The sequence below is a fragment of the Geospiza fortis genome, unplaced genomic scaffold (genome assembly GCF_000277835.1).
Source record: "Geospiza fortis unplaced genomic scaffold, GeoFor_1.0 scaffold11, whole genome shotgun sequence".
In the NCBI taxonomy this organism is placed as follows: Eukaryota; Metazoa; Chordata; class Aves; order Passeriformes; family Thraupidae; genus Geospiza; species Geospiza fortis.
The window spans coordinates 1,524,369-1,543,190 of NW_005054304.1; the positions used below are offsets into that span (position 1 = coordinate 1,524,369).

General features: G+C 36.1%; 1 protein-coding gene across 1 annotated transcript in view; it reads left to right on the plus strand.

Moving 5' to 3' along the window:
* Positions 1-18,822, plus strand: part of LRBA (LPS responsive beige-like anchor protein) — a 366,680-nt gene that overhangs the window by 109,938 nt on the left and 237,920 nt on the right. The window contains 1 exon segment of the mRNA XM_031066497.1: positions 9,091-9,155. Within this exon segment, the coding sequence (XP_030922357.1) occupies positions 9,091-9,155 (65 nt within the window).

Consider the following 18,822-nt stretch of genomic DNA (forward strand, 5'->3'; position numbering starts at 1 on the left):
TTCAGTGAGCAGCAATGTTTCTTGCTGATATAATGCAAATTACAAATATGGGAACTTTTTTGTTTGTGTTAATAAACCAAATAATGTGTCTCTGTTTCCAAGCAGAACTGCTTGGGAAACTCAGGATTTGGGAAGCTGTGCTATTTACTGGAAGTTCTGCTCAGAGAAACTATGTGGAGTGGTGCTGTTCAGTTGTCAGACTTGCACTCTTACTTATATGCATCTCTGCTTTTTGCCTATTTGTGGAACTGGGAAAACATTTGTCTGATTAAGGGTCATTGGCAATGCAATAATTTTTCCATGAGTATTTTGTGGTAACTTAAGTGATAAAAACTCATAATTCAGATTATGCAGCAATCATGATATTGAGGTCTATCAGGTATTAGATCCTATTCAGAGTCAATTTTGATTCAGAAGAAACAGCTGGATTTTCTAGTGCTCTTTGAATAGTTCTTCAGACATTTATTTCTATTTCTACCTGAAACCAAGATGGATATATTATTCTTTTGGTAAATCTGCTTGGTGAGTGCAGGTAAGGATTTGCAGTGAAAGGAGCAAAAAATTATTATTTATCATGTTTATTGTGGTGACAGATGATAATAGAGACCTTTGTTGCAACATGTTTTATATATATTATATTTTAGTGTAAAGAAAGACGATAGATCTAGGATGAGGAAGGGAACAGAGTATGCAAGTGGAGAGTAATGGGAGAGATAGTTTTTCTGCCTTTTTAAAAAAAAATTATTTAGCCTCATTTTCTCTAAATCATTTAAGAAAAGATCTGCATTAGGATAGCATTGTCTTAGGGAATATCAAGGGACAAGTTTGGACAACCTGTGTTATGAGTGAAGAGGTGGGATTGGTTTAGATACTTGAATTTTCATTCCCTCAAAGATAAAATGATAGCAAGAATCATGTTCATCATGTGCATACATTCATTATGAGACTTAAATAGAAGCCAAGCTACATTTGGGGAAAAGGGTGATACCAGAATCATGGAATCATAGAAGGTTTGGGTTGGAAGGATCCTTAAAGATCTTTATTTCCAACCCCCCCGGTGTGTAAAGGGGCTTATGGTTCCAAAACCAGTGTCATGTTTCTTTATTAGTTAAATTTATTTATTTGAAGCTAAGGACATTGAGCAGGAAGATTGCTGCTATTTCATGGTGATGATGAATGCTGCTATCAGTGGGACTAGTCCAGCATTACTGGTGCTGCTGTACAGCACTGAGTTTGCTGTGATTTTCTCGTTTTTGTAATTTGTAGTCTACCTTGAAAGGCATTTTCCTTCCTGTTCAGTGGCTCTACAAAATCTCAAATTACAATCACAGTTAAACAAAAAAGTACTGAAATCAAGGGTCAGTTGCGTTATGCTCCTGCTATTCCTCAATTTGTTTGCCTTTGTTCATGAAAATGACGCTGGCACTGCAACTTAATTATTTGGATCTTTTCCTTTTGTTCATCTTATGTTGTTGCTTTTCCTCACGTCTGTTTTTCTGACTCATCTCCTTTGACTTAAGAGTTTTGTGCTTCCCATTGCTGCCTATTTACAGAACTGCTTGGTACTTGGATTTCTCAATTAAGTTTTAAGATTCCTGTTCATATTCTTTCTGAAACTTGTAGTCTTTCATCTTGGCATTGAAAATAGCCAATGGTTAAAGAACCTGGAGAGGAAACTGCAGTGGAGAAGGTTTGCTGCTAGATGAACTCAAACCTGACCCCTAATTTTGTTTCATGGGGTGTCATGGCAACAGCCTGCTAGTGGGAGAGAAAAAGGGAAAAGCTGCCTGGGGAAATTACTTCCTCCATCAGAAACTGGGGACCTGAAAACCACTCATTCAGTTTTTTCCCCAGTTTTTCATACTTTGTTCAAACTAGATACAAAAATGAAGCTTATGCATTTTGATCAGAGAGATATGCAGCTTTTATGTTGTGAAAATTCTTACTGTTATAATTGCATTTATATGTGATATTTTTATAATTTTGTATGAATTTTGGATTAAGTTAAAGTTTTCTTTTATTGCTGTTTTAAGAATATTTGGTGTTACCGTAAATTATGGCAAATGCAACCTATCTCAAGGTTTTTGGCTGTGTGTAGTTTTTAAAGATTGTATGTGCTGTAATATTTTATATCGTATATCTTTCATAACAATGTATTTTTTTAGGATAGATTTATGTCCTTTGTAGAGAAGGTTACAGTTGTCACTTTGAGAGTAATCTCATAGCACAAAAGGCATTGTCTGACAAGCTGACAGTTTTTTCTGTGGTATTTTTACTGAAGAATCTAGTACTTAAGTATGTAACTCCAGCTCTACATGTGTATAATTTATTCTCAGAATCTATAAAAGCTTACTGTGACTTGAACTCTAACTTTTAAGTATTGAAATTAAACTCTCATTATAGTTTTAGGCATTTACCACTAACAACATAATACTAGTTTATAGGAAGCTCTGTTTACATGGAATAGCCCACATGGTTAAACAGCAGGGGAGTCTTCTGCTTTTAGTTAAAAACCTGCTGTTTCTGTATGGCTTATTTACTACTTCTTTAATTCTTAATGTAGTGTGCTGTGGAATTGAGCATGCAAAAGTCAGCAAAGAGTTCTGGTTTTTGCGTCTAAGGTTATTACTTGCTGTACAATAATAAAGGCACTATTTTATTGGGTTAGTTGTAATTAACTTCAGCACTAGGCATTGATATAAATCATTCCTAATCTGTTTTCTTTACATTTTCATTCTTTTAAACTGGTTTCACATAGCTTCTTTCTGTCGTCCTTTTACATGAGGACTAGGGTTGTAATTGCTTTTTTGAATTAGGCAGTCGGAAGCTCATGTGCGTGTTGGTCCAAGAATTGATTAAGGAGCACTAATGAATTTCATATAGCACTTTTAAAAGATTTGTAATAAATACTCTGTACCAGTGATCTGTTATAACCTTAGAACTCAATACGGTGTTGTCATGCTGTGCGACTGGGAAAATATTTCAGTACCAGAAACTTTGATTTGGTTTCATAGTTAAAATAGTAAAGAATTTTGTGGTTGTGAATAAAAAAAAAAGGTCATGTACCAACTTTTCCCCAGAGTATATTTTATGAAAGGAGTTATCATTATTATTGTTTCGATGTTTGATAAAACAGAGGAAAAATACTGAAACAGTGGTAATTTTCATTTTTCTGCTAGCCTTAATTTTTGGTACCATGTGGGTCCTGTGCCATTCTGACTGATTTATTAATACACACATACTGCAGCATGTTTGGCTGTTCCTCAGCAGTGCAGATTTGAAACAAGGATTTTGTTTGTTCTTTTCGGTCACCTTTGCAACACTGCATGTGTTTGTTTCTTGAATTCCTTCTATTTTTCAGGGGTAGATAATCACACATGCACAATCTCAGCCCTCCTTTATGTGTGGTTCATTAGTTTGATATGAGTGTGTTTGGGATATTTTCTCACATTAGTGGGTGTGGTGTTATGCCTTCACTTGAGAAGCTCTCTCATCTAGTCAATTTTTACACAACTTTCTCCTAAAAGACTCATTAAAATTTTCAATACAAAGACTTCAGTTGTGTACTGTCACCAGCAGATTTTTTTGACAAAAAGCAATGTCTTTTTTAATGGAATGCCAGCAGTAAATACTTTTTATTATAACTGGGTGTGCTTGATAGTTTTAAAAGTCTTATAAAAATAATTAGCTCTTTTATAAAGTTCTAATGGCAGCCTTGCAAGTTTCCCTGAAGCAGTCTCTAATGAACAGGCCTTGATTTTTCCAGTTGGGCTTTCAGATTCCCAGAGGACTTGACTTCAGACCTTGAAGGGCAGCAGCTGCCATTTGTCTTGAGCCCGGAGTTGCCAAGCAGACAGGCCCTGTACTAATAGGACACATTTATACAGCCCGAGTACGTGGGACCCCGATAGAGCCCTAATGACCATCATCTGTTGAGAGCTTGTAGCTGGCCAGGGTTAGAGTAACTTTTATCACCCTTATTGAAATCAAACCCTCTGTATTGATTAGTGAGGTAGTTGGGCTTGTTACAGAGATGCCGCGTTAAAGCTTCCATAGAGAAGCCTTTGTTTAAATTTCAGTAAATCCAAGCCTGTTCGATAATGTTCTTTGGGTGACAGGATGTTCTGAATTTTTTGGATAGTAGTAAATATTTTTGCAAGTTCTCACTTTGTTTCAGGATTCAGCAATAGTGGTGATGTTCTGTAGAGAAAGGGCCATGAAAATATTTATTAAAATTATTTTTTTTCTTAGCCAGTTTCTAATTGTTCTTTTGTTCTTTGTTCATGGTTTTTAAATTTTATTTGAGCATACAGGTATGTCTGTATATATACTGGATAACTATCTCAAATGTGTTCTCATGTTATTCTTATATTAATTTGTCACATCTTTGCAAAATGTTCCTCTTTTGTAAGTACTTGGCCTTTGCTAATTTTGATATTAAATTGCTGCATGGTTTCTAGATATGATTTCCTATAAGTCCATGTTGCTTCTAATTTTTTTCAATGGAGTTTCATAGATTAAAATAACTGAAGCATGCTTCAACCTTTAAAAGTAATTTATGTTTTCAGAGATTCTGCTTAACATGCAGTCTAACTTTTTTTAATTATGAAGAACCCAGCTGAGATATAATCTACTTTTCACTATATGTTCTTTATTGCTGAGTTCATTCAAGCCTGTAGTGGATGTGGTGCTGAGAGAGTGCTGACACCAAGTGCAAACACTGCTGAAAAGTTCTTGATAGTTTACTTTAGGCACTTAAAGATTAGTGTATCTCTCTATGAACAAGTTTTTCATGCAGATTTGACCTTTACTCTAGGATATAATATGTCTCTTGGTCATATGTTAACACATTTTCCCACCCTGCTCCGTAGTGCCCCATTCATAGTTGTCAGTACCAAAGTCATCCTTCTCCTTTGTTTCATAACCAAAATAAATTATCAAAACTCCACCAGCTTTATGGGAAGGATGGATTAGTGAAGAATTTTCTTTTTTTTGTCTGCTGATGAGTGTGTGTTTCCACTGCTAGATATAATCCTTAATTGTAGAATATGTTAAACTGTTTAGAAGGATTTTTTTTAAGTTTCTGAGAAAAATGAATTTTTAAGGAGCATGCATTTGTGTATATATATGAATGAGGGCAGCAGAACAGTTTGTTACAGTTGGAAATAGAGCAGTTTTCATCTATTGGAAATGTTTTAAATATTCTGTTCAAGGTCCATGGTTAATTGCTTAGCCATCAGACTAGTTGATGGGTTGGTGTTGGAAATGTTTGTATATACCTTGATGAATGTATGCTTTGAGGTATTAAGAGGATGGTAGAATGGTTTTAGTTGAAAATGACCTTAAAGATCATCTAGGTCCAACCCCCCTGCCATAATTGTTTAAAATACGATTAAATTACTTTACCAAGGGTGTACAGCTGAGGGGGGATATGCCCATTCACTGTCTACAGGCAAGCATTTCAAATTCCAAACCAACAAAAATGTGTATCAACAAAATTTTCTTGGTATTTGTTTGAGTGATTACAGTTTGGGAATGGTTGTATTGGGCTAGATAAAGGCTCCACTTTACTTCTTGTTCTATCTCCAACTGTAGACATAAAGACATGCTCAAAAAGAGTAAAATGGGACAAGTGTGATACTCTTCCACTCTCCAGCAGCTTTTGCTCAGGGTGCTTCTGAATTGGATGCAGTTTCTGTGTATTTAGCCAATATTAATGTGTTTTATTTTGGTTTTGATATTTACTTGTTCTGTTTCCTCTTGATCCTATTGAACTTTTAATCACCATGGTATGCTTTTGGTGATAGATTCTTTACACATTGTGTAAAGAACCACCTGCATTCTTTGTTTTGAAGCTGGCTACTGCTATCTGCTGCTTGCAGAAAAAGGCTTTTTGGGTAAATAAGCAGTTCCTGAAGTATTTGATCTGAACAAGGATACTCAGAATGGGTAGGAAGCCAATAGCAAATTCAAGGCAGAAATTTTTTAAGAACTTCACTTATCTTGTGTGATAAGAGATGTACCTTGTTTTTATGAAAGGAAATATGAGGATGAAATAGTGTGAAAGACTTTTAAATGCATCTGAAGATTGAGATAGCTACACATGCACATGTGGGCTCAATGACATAAAATGGGATGTACAAGAACTGAAGCCTGTTTGCTACACTAATCTTCTTGCTGGCTATGGTCTTATCCAGCTTGTGGTATTTTGTGTGTTTTGGTCTATGGTTATAGTCTAATGCATGCTGTTGGTCTTGGTATTTCCTAGAAAAAAGGAAATGTAGTAATTTATGAGTTTTATTAGAGAATTTGGTGCTGTCATACAACTGATCATTAGTTAAGGTTAATTAAAAACCCCCACTGTAAAATAGATTAAATAACCCCAGCATTACTCAATAGTACAACAGGTCATGATATCAACCTCGAGGGAGATGATTAGTTTCTGAAAGGAGGGGTTTAAGACCACTACTGTTTAGTGTTTTCCTTTAATGACCCTTGTGCACTCAGTAAGACTGTGCTAATGAAACTTGATGATATAAAATTAAAGCTATAGAGGACTGGGATGTATTTTTGCTCACTGCAGAGTTGTGCTGTATAGAAAGGAAATGTACTATGTTATTTTATACAAAATTATAATTCAGATCAGGTTTGGAGCACCATTTCAGGAAAGGTTTTAGTCCTTGCCTCTATTTGTGGGGCTGTTTATAGTTTCTATTAAGGAAATAGGTGACACAGTAATGAGTTAGGGAATTTCCTTATCAGGAAATCCTTATCAGGAATTCCTATCCTTAGACAAAGTATTTGAATAAAATGTAATTTCTTATTTGTGTCCTTGTTATGGTGATTTCTCATTGGAGTTATTTGTGATCGTGTCTAGTGCTTCTTGGTTTTCCCCTTGCTTCACTGTTGAGAGTTCAGTGACCAAAAGCATTAGAGGTAGATGATGTCTCTTGGTCACTAAACATTTACAGCCACGGGAAATGATGGTCAATTACCTACAGCTTAGAACAGGTATGAATTTATCGACTCAGTTGATCAGCCCTTCCTCAGAAAAATGCTGAAATGTGTTTTGTAGTTATTTAGTTGCATTAGTGGTTGAGTTTGAAGCTTTTAACATGTTTTTTCCCTAGTACCTTTGGGAGATGGATAACTAAGATGCGGATATAATAATGCAATATGTATACTGAGTGTAATTGTTTGAGAGTGAACATATACTGTGGGGAGATATTGAATGGATCATGAAAGATGAAGACCATTAGTCTTTTCTTTCAACTATTAAAATAAGCTTTAGGGTGTGTTCAGCTGTGATTTATGAAAATGTTTAGACTAACACCTTCTTTGATGATGTCTGATGTAGAGAAAAATGCTGAAAAGTATCATGATAAATGCACTTTCTTTTCACTTTTGGCAGCCTCCATCTTCACCAATTAAATTTTCAAGTGTTGTTGTGAACTCTTTAGAAAGCAGAATAGCAGATGGACAGTGTCATAAATGGAAAAAAAATATTTTGCTTTTCTTGAGTTTTCTCACACTTCAGCTAACAGAATAGTTTCAGTTATCATTACATGAAGCTAAATATTTAGAACCTGATACTACATTTAAAACCTCTTAGAAGGATTATTTGCATGTGCTGTTTTGTTTAGAATATTAGAAACTAAAAGGCGTTTTTTGTTTTCCACTAGAATACATTTATAATTTGTGATGAATAATACATCATGTGTTCCAATTATTCTGCTTTTAATTCTGACTCCTTGAAAATTGTAATACATTGTTGCAGCTTAAATTTTTTTTGTGGGGGCAGAGGGGCAGGATTTAAGTTGTAAATAACAACGTTGTTTCAGTGTGTGTCTGATCAAACCTTTGTCTCACTGACTGAGAGGTAATTCTGCAACACTGAGCACCAAAAAATGCACCCTCACACTGTGTATTAAAAACCTCCTACATTCAGAAATCTGAAATTTGTTTAAGACGTTTTGAACTTTTTTCCTGCCTTGGAGCTGATGAGATTTTTTAAAAATAACCACAATGATAAAAGTACTCATGTAGATAATCAGTAGGATTCTTATTTCATAGAACAAAGAGTGAAAAATCAAGGAAGTTGATGTGAACAGCACATGAAACTTAACTATCTGTCTGCTGCAGAATCAGTCTTTTGTATTAGATTAGAAGAATTGAAGAGTTTAAATCAAGAGCTATATTTGTCCTATTCTATTTGCCTCTACATTTTCCCCGAAATATGAGGTACACACTTATGTACTGCTCTAATTTTTTACTGGGTTAACTTGTTCCTATGTGGTGTAAGATTTAAAAAAATCTATTTTCTGTGTTTGTGAAGTAATTTTATTTTCTTCTCATCTTTCAAATGAGGGTAAGAAGCCCCAGTGATAGGCCATCTGAGTTGATTGCTCACCCTGTGTCTCTTATGGGAGCCAGGCAAAAACCCACCTACATGTTTAAGCGATGTAGAGTTTTGCTTAATTCAAGGTTCAGCTGGATTTAAGGAATGTGCAGTGCATGTTCATCTGCCATTGGCATTATTTCAGTGTGTTAAAAATGTTACATTTTAAAAAAACCATAATGTGTTAATGGTGCAATATTTGGATTGTTAACAGATTTTTTTTAAATGATTAGAGATGACTGTGTGGTGCTGAAATGAGGGTTGTTATTAGGAAATATCCCTACTAGGGTTTAAGCTACAAGAGAAAATTGTGTCTAAAGAATAACCCTTGCCTTAGTGTGAAACAGTTTCTGGCACTATCATGGCTCAAAAAAGCAAAAAGCATCCATGAACCAGAGCAAGTTCAGGATTATTACATGACACAACAAACGACAATGATGGAATCCTTTGTGGGATGTTTTTGGATTTTCTTCTCCCATTAATATGACCTTAAGTAAATGATGGTGCCCTGTTCCTTCATGCTGGTATTCACTGCTTCCTGATCTGTACACAATTAGTGCTTTGTGTGTTTGCTGATGGTGCTGTAAGTTGCTAAAGTGGAAAAGAAAGTGTATTATTTTATCTCTGAAAATGCCTCTTCCAAGTTTTGTTTTTATACAGCTAGTTTTCTCTTCTGTTTTGTCTTTACCCAGGAATGGCAAAACTCTATACAGAAGAATGCTGGCCTGGCCTTTATTGAGCTTGTTAATGAAGGAAGGTAAGTCACAATATTTGATAGCACGTCTGCCTTAGCCTTCAGGGAGTTCTGTGCCTTGAAACTTTTTAAAAATAATTTTTCTTCTTCCTTTTTGTGTAATTTTCTTTTAAGTTTTATGAGCATGGTTTCATGTTCTTTAATACTTTGGTTCAGTTCTCATTCTGAATATGGGATTTTGCAGAATCTTAATGCTCTTTAGTTTCATTAAATACTTTGCTTATCTGTGTGTCATGGATTTTCTTTCTTCCTTCCTTGTGTACTGGTTAATGTTGAAACTATAATTTGTATTCAGCTAATCTCTTGAGAAAGGGAATTGATATTTGAAAGACATTACTGCTAGGAATTGTGAGATAAGCCTCTGTCTCAAAAATTAGATTCCAGTTTGCTCATTTATTTCTGATCTATCTCTTAAACTAGAAAGGAGGAGAGGCCCTCTAAGGAAAAAACCCTCTTAATATTGCCATTTAGTTTAATGTTCTATCCATAACTTTATATGTATATTATTGGAACTTACAGAAAATGACAGAGCAGGTGATGAGGCCATGCTCTTTGACTTGTAGCAGTGTTCAGAACCATCAATATTTTATTCATTAATATTGAATTGATTGTTGAAGCAGACAAAGAACAGCATTTACTTTTTTTTCTAAAGGATTTTTTTCAAGATGTTAGCTAAGGTGTATTATAAGAAATGCCATTTATTTAAATGTAACTTCAGTTACTGAGTAACTTCAGCTAGTAAGAATCCAAACAGAAAATAAATTTTACATGATTAGGACAACTATCTAACTAAAACCATAATAATTTATCACATAAATTAATATGCTATAGAAATACCTTTTTATCATTTTAGGAATGGAGAAATGGCTATTTGAGATTTTTTTTTCTTAAGAGGGAGATGTTCTCAAGATACATAAAAATAATGGCCATTTTAATGGCTTTTAATGGTTGCATTTCAGTTTATGGTAGGCGAAACACTATTCTGAGGCAGGAAAAACATTTTGCTACTAGTCTTGATCCCAAGGGCCAAGGTAAAGTAACAGGGGTGTTCAGTTACAGTGTTAAGATCTAGCCTATAGTTGTTTCCTATTATGTGAGGCTGACCTGTCTTGACCCTACTTACAAAATGCCTGCTATAAATTTGGCCTTTGATTAATGTTTTATTAGCATAGATAACATAGAGATCCCACACACATGTAAACCACAATGTAAGGTTCATCTGTGTAAGATGATTATCATGGACAAATCAGTTGCTGAGACTGAGCTGGGCATGGCAGTCACCCAGTAGCTATTCAGCTCGTCCAGGTCAAGCTTTCTATCAGTAAACTGTGTGGAATTGACTATTTTCTCCTCAAAACATGCAATGCCCATCACAGACAGATGGAATCACTCCCCCACCTCCATAAACAACATCAATAACTTAGAGTCTAGCCTGAGCCAGAGTGGTTGTCTCAGGGACAAATGATCCCTTGAAGACTAGGAAGTGTGGTTTTGGTTAGCAGAAAATGTCTGTGTAATTGTTACTTCATTTCATTTCTGACGTGTAGCAGAGTTGGGTTTTCTTTTAGTTTTTTTTTTTTTTTTTAAGTGGGAGCATAACATTCATTATGGTGAAGAGGAGAGGGGATTAATTTCTTAAAAATGGCTCCTTTTATCTGCCTCCATTTTCCTGCATTGCTGTTTATAGGAGCCCTTATGGTTACTGCTGAATTGCACTGCTTTGTGGCTTTTCAGCAATCACTAAAATCAAACTATTATCCTTCTAATGATAGGAACTGTATTCCAGAACTACTCTTTCCTTCTCTTTATGCAATTTGCACATTATTTTTCCTGCACATATGCTAACATTTGGACTAAAACATCTCAGAGCTTGTGTTTTATTCCATTTGCTATTTTCTGTATATTTTTGCCATAGCATTATAGTCTTAAAAACTCCAAAAGCTAAAGTCTTTTAATTGAAACTTAAGAAAATGTCTGAATGATACTGATTTAGGCTTTAGCTGCATAGTTATACAATAAAAGCTGAATTTTAAGTTGTTTCTACAAGTGCACAAGAAAATATGACAAAGTAGTTGTAGAAAGGATAGAACTGGTTCAGTACCAGGGAAGGATAGGATAGGGAAGGATTTCTGTAGGGCACCATGACATGAGAGTTACAATAAATAAAATCAAGGACTGGAAGAACTGTCTGGAGTTTGTGGAATCACAGAATTGCTATTGTGTACTGCCTTCATGGGGGGAATTTGATCACCCTATAATCTTTGTAAATCAGAGTTTTATTCCCAGTGTTTATTACTAGATTTTTTGGACTAATGGTGCTATAGGATATTCCAGCTTGAGGTATGTTCTACTGTTTGTTTTAGGTTTTTTTTTTTTATTTGGCAAATAAGATGACTGAAAAATCTTTCTGGAAGAAGTCTAGAAGGGGAGATGTAAATCTCTCTTCTACTTGCTTTCAAATGTATTTTTTGCTTTTATGTGAAAGGTATGAATGTACCTCTCTTTCTCTCAGTGGTTGGAAATTTTAGATTTAGGCTTGCCGTGTTTTGGCTAGGATTCCCTGGACACAAATATGTGCAGGAAGTTTGCCTCTGGGACTCGTAAGATCTGCAGTATGTGTGCTGCATTCAGAATGTGTTGGTCTGAATTTCTTCATGTTCACAAGTAACTAATGTGTTCCACAGAAAAGTTGCTCCCTGCCTTTCCAGGTAGATCACACCCTCTTCATGTGTAGAGCAGAAATGATTAGTTTGTGCCCAGTGAAGTTTTGAGTCTTGAACTGAAAGAAAATCTCTGAACAGGAGCTGGTGAGTGGAAATACAGAACTGTAAAACTGCCTAAAACAGAGATACACAACTGAAGGCCTGAAGTCCAGGTTACAAGCATAGTAAAAATTAAAAAGCCAGCATAGAAATCCAGCAAGGTACAGAATGTAAGGTAAAGGAGCAGGTATTGAAAAATAACCTCTTTCTGTGCAGTAAAAGATACATCAATTTCAATACATTACTACATTTAACATTAATCTGGTTTTAATGAAAAAAAAAAGTATTGTTCTCTGTTGATGTAGTGTCTGGGAACACTATGAATGCTCTTTGAAACCTTGTTAAAAAGGTGCCTGTCCCCATGGCTCCTCCATGTACTGAGCCATCTGTGCAGCAGAAGGATAGGTTGTGAAATGTTTTCCTTAGCCTGCTAAACTTCTGTCAGTCTGGATTTCATTCTTTGTGCTTGCCTTTCACCTTTGGATCCTCCCTTTAGGGAGAGTCTGTTTTGGATTCTGAACCTGAGAACTTATTGGCGAGGGAATTTGTTCACCAGAACCATCCTTTAGACGGGGTCTAGTTCACTGCCACGGCCAGCCCTCTCCTTTGGAGACTTCTGAGGTGCCCAGACGGATTCCTTTTTTGAACCTTGGAACTAATTGTGTTTCCTCCTTATGCACAAGATGGTGGAGCTGTTATTTATGAACTAAACCAAGATCAGCTTTGTTTTATTTCCTTGCATGTACAAATGGCTCTTTTGCTAGAGCCTGATTTCCTGTAGTTGACTGGTTAGCGAGCAGCTCCGTTGCTGTGTGAAGGTTAAAACCCTCTGCTGTCGCTGTGATTCATTAGCACACTTTAGTGTGAAGCATCTCTTATGCTGGATCTTGTTTTCTGTATCAGTCAGGGCACTAACAAACGTACTGGAGCTTGAGAGCAGGCATGACAGTTATTATCCCCTTTGGGGTGATAATGGGTTTGGCATGGCAGGGGTTGAGGGATCAGTCTCCTAAGCATGCTGCAGCAATTATTCTTTCCAATTTTCAGTTGAAGAGACTCTGAAAGATGCTCGATTTTAATATTCTCAAGCACAGTTTTCTTGGCCATCTGAAGAATTATGGAACAATGTTCTATGCTTACATTTTTATATGCTTGTAAATGAATCTTCACTAAAAAAAGTCCCAAAATGTTTGGTTTAAAGACAATCTCATTAAACTAGCAGAATCCATGTATAATTTCCTCTCCTTACCTTTGCTTTTTCAAATCCTTATTCAAACAAGGCAACCCAAAACATAAGGATTCATATGTGTATCCATGTTTGTTTTTCTGTAGCTTTTTTTTATTGCCCTGTTCTTTGTTGTCGAATGAGGAGTGAAATCTAATCAAAATTCTCCCCTCTGTATCAGAGCATTTTCTAATGGGTCTTTCAGTGTAGTTGAAACCAGCTCTTTTTTTTTTCTTTTCCCAAAGGAATCTTGCAAGGGATTTTGTGCTCCCTTGGATTTAAAATTATTATTTTTGAGACACTATAGCCTTCTATTAAAAATATTTGTTGGAATTATACAATTAATTCAGAAGTTATTGGGAGAAGAAGGAAGGCAAACAGAATGCAAATTTAACATCTGTAGCAAGTAAAAACTCCATCAACCAACCAAAAGAAAAAGTCCCAAACCTCTCTAGAAACAACCAAATGCAGCAATATTATGCTCTCAATATATAAGATCTAACAGTATAAAAACTGGAATGCTGTAATCATCTATATTTCTATAGCTGAGGGGATGGGGAGGAATTTAAGGACTGTACTAACAAAATTTAAACATATGTCACCTGCTGTTCCTTGTCTTAAATTCTCTGTATTGCTTTTGACTGATCATGAATGCAAATATTTTTAATATTGAAATACTTGGCAATCAAGCTGGCTGGCCAATTATTTGGATGCTTTCTGAATGGAAAATAGGGGACAGATGTAGGCTGCCCCATTCAATTGTCTCTCACTCACAACACTGCGGTCACTCTAAAGGAATGAATGTTGGATGGTTGTGTTGCCATAGGAGCAACTACTGTGATGGAAAAACAGTTAGAAAAATACAGCTATTAATGAAAAAATGGATGATAACTGTCAGACTTTGTGCATAATTGACCAAAAAAGGCTCTGGAGAAAAATGATAAATGCAGTCTGGTCCAAAGTAGAATTGATTACTGCTAGCCTGCTCCCTGTGCTGCAGCCTCCTTGTCCTGCGATTCTAATGACATAGGACCTGCACCTCAGCCTTGTTTTGTAAGAAAAAAGACATGTTTTCCACATTTTCTTTCTTTTTGATTGTTAACAACCCTTTCTGTTTAAGTGGTACGTTTTGTAAAAGAGATTTTTGATGATTTATTTTCTGAGTCTTGAGGTTATTGTTTTGGTTTGTTAAAAAAAAAGAAAAAGCAGCTTTGTTAATGTGTGAATTTGAATACATAAGATCATTAGACTAGACTTAAAGCAGCATTTTAAATGTGCTGAAAGTTAGGAATTGTAGCCTGAATGTGTTTCAGAGCTGGATAAGTTGACTTGGGTGGGGTTCTTGATGCTAACTAATTTTTTTGTGTGCATGTGTGTGCACTAAGGTATACTGTGGTGGACACAACCATTTGAAAAACCAATTCTTTATTTCACTGAGTTTTGAAGGGTGTGTTTGTGGCAAAGGTAGGTTTTGCTTGTGAGAATACATAATTAATTTGTTGGGTCTATGAAAAAGGAAATTCATCAACCACTTTTGGGCACCTGGGAGTTCTGAAATGTTTTTTTTAATATGGAAAGTTTTTGATAACATCTGCTTTCTAAAAAATTATTGCAAGTGTAACAAGAAGGTATTTGTGCTGTATTGTGTGCATACATGTACTGTACTATTGCCATGTGATGTGACATTTTCAGAAATCATCTCCAATAGTACTGTGCAGTGGCTTTGAAATGTGAACACAACACAGTTTTCAATGGGCTCTGCCATGTCCTAAGAGGCACTCCTAGATAGAAAATATTGGATTTTCCCTCATCTGTCTTTTCAAACTCCTGTTTCATTTAATGCTAGTGGATGTCCAAGTCAGCATTTTGGTGAGTCTGCACAGCTTTGGGGGTGCCTTTTTTTTTTTTTTTTTTTTCATTTTAGGTCAATAAATTTGTTCAAACTTCAGTCTTTAAGACTTTATGGACTAACTATATTCTTTGGGAATTCAGTAGAGTATCTGTAAAGTATAGTACCTGTGTTTCACAAAGCAATTGTAATATGCCCTTGCAACAGTAATTCCACTACTTAGCACATTGAGCAGTCAGATCCCATAAAAGTCCACATATATCCATGTAGAACACATCCCCTTTTGAAGTCAGAGAATCTCCTACATGCCAGGTTTATGAGGAAGGAATGCAAGTAGGAAAGGTCACCTTGCTTGGCTGTCTCAGAGTTCTCTATTGTGGTGCACCTGGGACTTACAGTCTCTCCCCATAGTAGTTTGTGATAGATTTGTGCCTAAATGTTGCCAGTGTCACCTAAGAAGCTTTTTTCATACTTTGACTAAAGCTGATAATTGTTAGACATCAGCAATAGTAATCCAGAATTTGTCAATCTCTCACTTGCTTTTGCTTTGCACATTTCTGTTTATTTTTTTGTCTCTTGTACTACTTAATTTTTCCGTGTTATAAGGAGCAGCTTTTTTACTTGCTCATCTAAGTGTTCAGCAGCCAGAAATTGGAGGAGGACTTTTGGTTCTGTGTCTCATAGTTTTCCAGCATAACAATGAAAATCAGTCTATCTCATGTATTTGGCTAGAACTCCTTCTCTCAGTGGTTCAGCACTTCATTCCTGACCCAGCAAAATATGCAAGTATATATTTAACTTTCAGCATGGAATCCATCCCCTTGATTGTTTTTACTAGGCTGCTCATCTTTTCAAAGTTTAGCACATGTTTTAAAACATTGCAGTCTGGAAAAAAAGTGCTTGGGAAGAAAATTTCGTCTGAGACCTTGAATCTGGTGCGCACTGCAAGCAGAAGAGTAGCCCCAGTACCCAGAGTCTTTGCACTCATAAATAATCATGTCTAACTTCTACAAAATGTGTCCATCCACACTCCATCCACATTCTTCTTGTATCAAGATCAGGAAAATAATAATTCAATAGCATGTCATAAATAAGAACAAACAAGAAGAGAATCTATCAGGATGGTGGAGTGTAAATCAGCACATTCAACACCAATTTGGTGTTTAATAGTACTGAAAAAATCAGCAGGTGTATGAGATAATATAAGGCAAGTGTGGTCCGTGGACCTTCATACAGGGATTATGAAGCATCAGCAAGAAGGAAATTATTAGACTTGAGTTTATCTTTAAGCTTGGGTGTGCATACTTTGAAAAAGACAAAAAATTCATTCTGTCTGTTTACTCAAAGAAGGGAAAAGCTGTCATTTTGCTGTAAAAAAAAGTATTGAATGTGTTTTAGATGAAATTTTTGTTTACCTGAAAAAGACTAATGTAATCTAGTTGCTGGGAAAAAAAATCAGGATAAAAGCACAAAATGGTTAGGGAATTTTGTTTGTGTTTTTTGTCTTTGTTTTAATTGACAGTAATTTCCTTATTATAAAACTACTTTATGGGAGAATATGGTGTAAAATATCTTTTTGGTCTGGTGCAGGTGGCCCAGAGAAGCTGCAGATGCTCCATCCCTGGAAGTGTTCAAGGCCAGGCTGGATGGGGCTCTGAGCAACCTGGTCTAGTGGAAGGTGTCCCTGCCCATGGCATGGGGTTGGAGATGATACTTATGGTCCCATCCAACTGAAACCAATTTATGACTCTATAACCTTCAAGCCTTATAAAAAACCCAAAAAAACCCCACAAAAAAAAACCACCCCACAAACAAAAAAACCCACAAACCCCCCCCCCTTTCCAGAAAGGGCATCTTTCTGGAAGCTCTCCCATAGTGTGAACAGAATGTACAGACTTGATGGAGGAAATGAAATTGTTTTCAGGAAGAAATTCATGATTGAATTGCATGAGACACCAAAGCAGGAACCAGAAAGGACCATTATGATCCTTTAAATCCGTGAAGTGCCACTTACTGTCTTAGTGAGGAGAATCAGGCGTTTCTAAACATTTTTTTCTTAAGAAAGCCTTTGTTTCTCAAAGTTACCTGATTTAGATAATTAAGTTTATAGGCTCTCCCTCGTATACAAAATGTTTTGACTGTGGTTTGGAGTAGAGCTAATTCTTCAGCAAGAGTCAGAATCCTGTCCTTGCTTCAGCAGTGGTCTGCTCACCTGGGAACAGTTGTTTTATTGGCAGCAGTGAGCTACACTTAACAAATTTCTGTTCAACATTTTGTTTCCCTTAAATGGAAAACTAGCAGCTGCCAAGGTTCCCAAAATTTGTCTTTAGTAGGTGATAAAAATTTAATTTTAAACATAAGCAGAGGTGTGTTCATTTATACAGGTGCTGTGAGCTCATATTTGCCTTTGATTTTTATTGATGGCTGCAGACTCCTCTATTATATCATGCCATCATTAAATTTATGTAAGGATATATATATTTACTTTACAAAGTTCCATACTTAAGTGGTAAATTCAAAATAGAAATCTGCGTGGTATGCCTTGTATGTGGATACTATTTTCATAAAGGAGCTCCCCACTGCCCTAGATGATAATGCAACTTGAATTGTTTGTTATTAGAAAGCTAATCTGAGCGTATGCAATGTTTGGAAAAGGTTGAACTGAAAAGCAAGATGAAAATTTAAAGTTCTTGAATGTAAAAAAGAAAAAAAGAAAAATCATGTCTCAGTTTCATCTACCTGGCCTATCCCTGTGTGGAGTATCATAGAGAAAGTGAAGAAAGTGTGTGGGATTAGTGAGGAGAGCTGAGGGTGGCAGAAGAAACAACTGATCCATAGGAGACAAAGCTCATTTGCTTTCACTAGGTACACCTCTGCTCTGTTTGGACAAGGTTGTTCCTGTGTGAGGGAATGTAGTTCTTTGCTTTGTTTGGAACACATCCGTCCTTTCTGGACATGCATAGCAGGTGCTGGGCTGCTTACCAGTTATCTACCATGTTTAGTAGATAAAAAGGAAAACCATGTTGTAAAGTGTTAAGACAATTATTATATAGGGTGATTTCATAAACAAATGAAAGAAAAGTGGGACTCAGAGTGTATAATTAGATTAAAAGTAGACCTTTTAGAGGACAGCTGTTACTTTTCAAAGTCTGATCAAGCTAGCAGAGGATATTGGTATTGACAAACTCAGGGAAAATAATGGAATACTGTCCAACTGTGTTACATGCAACTTGTAATACATGATCTCGTAGTACATGAGCATTTGTGATCCCCTTAATGTTTTGAACAGTTCTTAGTTCAATAAAAAAGAGTTTATTTAAATATGCTTATGTGTCAGATTTGAATGTGCTACTGGAGATCATGGAGAAAAACACTTGGAATCTGCCCAGACTATTGCTTATACAGTTCCTTGTTGCTGGTTTTTCACTAATGCATGCAGATAAATTGGCAGAATTATATGTTTGTTGCTCAACAGCTGCATCTATTCTACCAGTGAGTAAAAATAATAAAAAAACAAAAGGGCTTGTAATGTGGTTTCAAACTAGTGGCTTTTGTACAAGCCTCCCCAACAGAAGGAGAAATCACATCTCGAACAGTAAATTTTGCATATTTCATATTTCAAGACTTCATCCTTGGGGAGAGACTAATCCACCAACTTGGCTGGTTCCTGAGCTTGTGGCCTCATGTGGCTGCTGTGCTGCTGTTTTCTGGAATGAGAGGGGCAGTGAACAAAGAGCTTCAGGTGTTGTTCTGCCTCTGGATTTCTTCTCATGGGAGCAGGCGTGTGACCTGCAAGTCTCCTGCAAGTGTGGAATTCTGAAAGCATAGGGAAAG